Below are 3148 nucleotides of genomic sequence, written 5' to 3'. Positions count from 1 at the left end.
CTCCTTATTTACTGGATGAGCCAAATCTTATGCCTTGGTTTTGAAAAAAATGGTAATGGCACTAAGTGCATGGGAGTGCCTCAAGGACTAATCAGGTGCAGGTACACACGTGGATTGGTTCAGCGAGTCTAAGTATTGGCGTGGGATTGCCACAAGGACCAATATGAGCGTACGTATTGCCTGACAGCCGTGGCGCTCATTACTTGCCTGAAAACACGTATTCCTGACAGCCGTTGGTTCGTCGTTTGAAGGGACGCGTCCGCGTTTTAATAATGAGACTTACGCGTTTATCCGTCCAAGAGACGCGTCCGTGCAGAGGGTATAAAATGGCTGCCGTGTGCCGTCCCTGCCTATTCTCAGCGCATCTCCCCTACTGCTTACTTCCAGTGGTTCTCGCCGCACTACAGCCCGCCGCAACGAAGAAGAAGCAGTGCAGTATGGCCTTGGCCTGCTCCTGCCCGGAGTCCGGGTGCGCCTTCGTGGGCTCCCCGGCGATGCTCCTCAATCATCTCGCCAACAGCCACCAGCGCCCCGCCGTCACGGTCCGCTACGGCCTGTCCTCTAACCTCGGCTTCTCCCTTTCGCACCCCTGGCATGCGCTCGTCGGGGAGGACGACCGCAGCGTTTTCCTCGTGTCCCTGGGCCCCCTGGGCGCCGCTACGGCCGTGTCGCTAGTGTACGTCAGGCCCGACGGTGAGGCCGAGGTGGCGCCCCGGTTCTGGTGCAAGCTGTCCGTGGGGCCCCCGGGTATCGACATGGTCCTCATGGCCTCGCCGGTGAGCAGCAGCATGCTGGCCGCCGGCGCACCCGCGCCGTGGCAGGGGATGTTCTTGGCGGTGCCCCAGGAGATGCTCTCCGGTGACACGCTCACGCTCAGCATCTGGATCGATCTGAACCCACCTTCCGCTGGCGCTCCCAATGAAGTCGACTACACCACAGGCGAGGACATCGAGGAGGATGCTGTCAAGCAGGGGCGAGCCAGCAAATTTAGCCATTGAGTTCATTTATTGACTTGTGAAGATTGCTACAAATTAATCTAGTGTAAAGTCTAATTTCACACAATCTCACAACAAAAGATCATAGCACTCAAAAGCAAGATACAAATGAAAAATATGACATCACTTATCATATATTGTGTTACATAAAAAATTGAAGAGTGCACGACAGACATACCGGTTAGATATTATAGCTAGTCCAGGACCAAAAAACTTCATAGATTCAAGTATAGCTTTCTCATCTTGCTGAAACGTTGAAGAAATTGACAAGTTAGTTTGACCCATCTAAAATAACTACCATTATACTTGCTAATGCATCACTCTTAACTTGTCCCTTATTGTTATCCCTGAAAAGAAAGCAGCACGAACATAAGGTCTTATGCATATTGTTGCTATACTCAAGTGAACCATCATTCTGGATCAAATCTTGGTGAAGCATCTTCAATGACCCTAAGTGGATAATCAAAGTTAGGTGGTTGCCCATAAGATCCAATGATTAAATATCTTCACCTAATCACATCTTGCTTCTTAGAAATTTTTATGTACTACCAAAGTTTCTTTCGATCAGGCGGATTACTTGCAGCATTGAAATTTGATGCATTTTTCCTGGGCATAATAGTTGGCCTTGAAATGTCTGCATCATATCTGGATCTGGCGATTTATTTTTTTAGTTAAGAAATATCATTCAATAGTACTGGGGATAATCCCAATGTCCATATAATCAAAGTACAGGGGATAAGGAACTAGAAAACTCGCGCAAAAATCGATACTTGGATCGTAGTAGACTAGATAGGACCTGCAGATGAGAGAGGAGATGCGCAGATTGTGATTCATTACCTTGAATCTGTATTAGTGGTTCGGTTGTCCCTCAGCAGCTGGCCTGTGGCGACCAATCGACGGTGAAACACCCAACAGGAGAGATGAGATTGTTTGAGTTTTCTTGTAGGAAGCGATTCAACGAACCGAGAGGCGGCGGCCAAGTACTCGTAAAGAGAAGACGCACAAACAGACCTAGGCACTTCACATGATGTGGGCTTTTGGGCTTTTGACTGGCTACTACGTGGGATCTTTTTTCTTTTTTTCTCTGTACGTGGGATGCTGATTTGATGGGTTCAGCCACGGTTTTTTGTTGGGTTCATGCCAGAAAAATACATGCATGCACGTGGAGCGACGGAAAAATCGTTGGGTTCAGCTGAACCCATCGACTCAACGCTGGCTCCGCCACTGCTGTCAAGTATGTATCTCATCTGGTGCATGTTATGGATGGTAACTATTTATGATCTGGTGCAGCACTGAATAAGTTTGATTTACTAGTAATCGCAGCTAAGTCTGCCGGCCCCAATAGTAGCAAATTGTTAAAATGCTACTCCCTCTAAACTAAAACCACGACACTTATTTTGGATCTGAGAGAGTAGTAATTAAATAATTAATTAGAAGAAAATTATTTAATTGTCAAAATGTATTATTTATTGAATTATTCAATTGTTAGGAATATTGATAGAAAATATTCAAGTGCGCTGAGGATGCCCTCCGACCTCTACAGTTTTGATGACCCCGACTATATCGAGTTCACGGAAGGGCCGAAGGAGCCCTTGAAGGCCAACTCGGAGAAGGACGACGAGGACAAGGACGACAACAAGGAGGATGAGAAGGAAGCGGAGGAGGACGACGGCGACGAGGAGGATGGTGAGAAGGAGGAGGACGACAACCAGCCGACTATTTGTGCCAAGCGTCCTCACCGAGACGATGGCCCGCAGGGAGGAGCATCGAAGAAGAAGAAGGACTAGATGTCGGCTATTGTAGCCATGCAACTTTAGTGTGAGGGTCCAACTTGTGGAACCCTACTTTGGACATCGCTATTATGGTTGAGTATGACATGGTTGTTAATTACTTATATATCAGTGCATGCATGCAATCATTTCTATGTTTACTTTTCGTTAAATTTTACGAGTAGCCGTTGTTGGATCCTCCTGAGAATTGAGTAACTACTGAGTGCAAAAGATATAACATAAACATCAACACTCAGAACTAACATATTCAATCAATTAAGATTTAACGGGTGCGATAAACAGATTGCATATCCACCATACTCAGACCAAACAAACAGATCGAGTCGCCTTCACTTCAGACACTTCGTGGCATGCTTCCATTTG

The 3148-nt window shown here is 46.8% G+C and overlaps 1 protein-coding gene across 1 annotated transcript; it reads left to right on the top strand.

Moving 5' to 3' along the window:
• Nucleotides 1-326: 326 nt before the first annotated feature.
• Nucleotides 327-2930, top strand: LOC125546464 (uncharacterized). The gene is made up of 2 exons (XM_087514537.1): nucleotides 327-2229; nucleotides 2539-2930. The coding sequence occupies exon 1, from the start codon at nucleotides 327-329 to the stop codon at nucleotides 996-998; it is 672 nt and encodes a 223-aa protein (XP_087370663.1). The 3' UTR covers nucleotides 999-2229; nucleotides 2539-2930.
• Nucleotides 2931-3148: the final 218 nt, after the last annotated feature.

The sequence above is a fragment of the Triticum urartu genome, chromosome 3A, assembly GCF_056163025.1.
Source record: "Triticum urartu cultivar PI428250 chromosome 3A, HENAU_Tu73, whole genome shotgun sequence".
NCBI lineage: Eukaryota > Viridiplantae > Streptophyta > Magnoliopsida > Poales > Poaceae > Triticum > Triticum urartu.
This window is presented reverse-complemented; position numbering and strand designations above follow the sequence as displayed.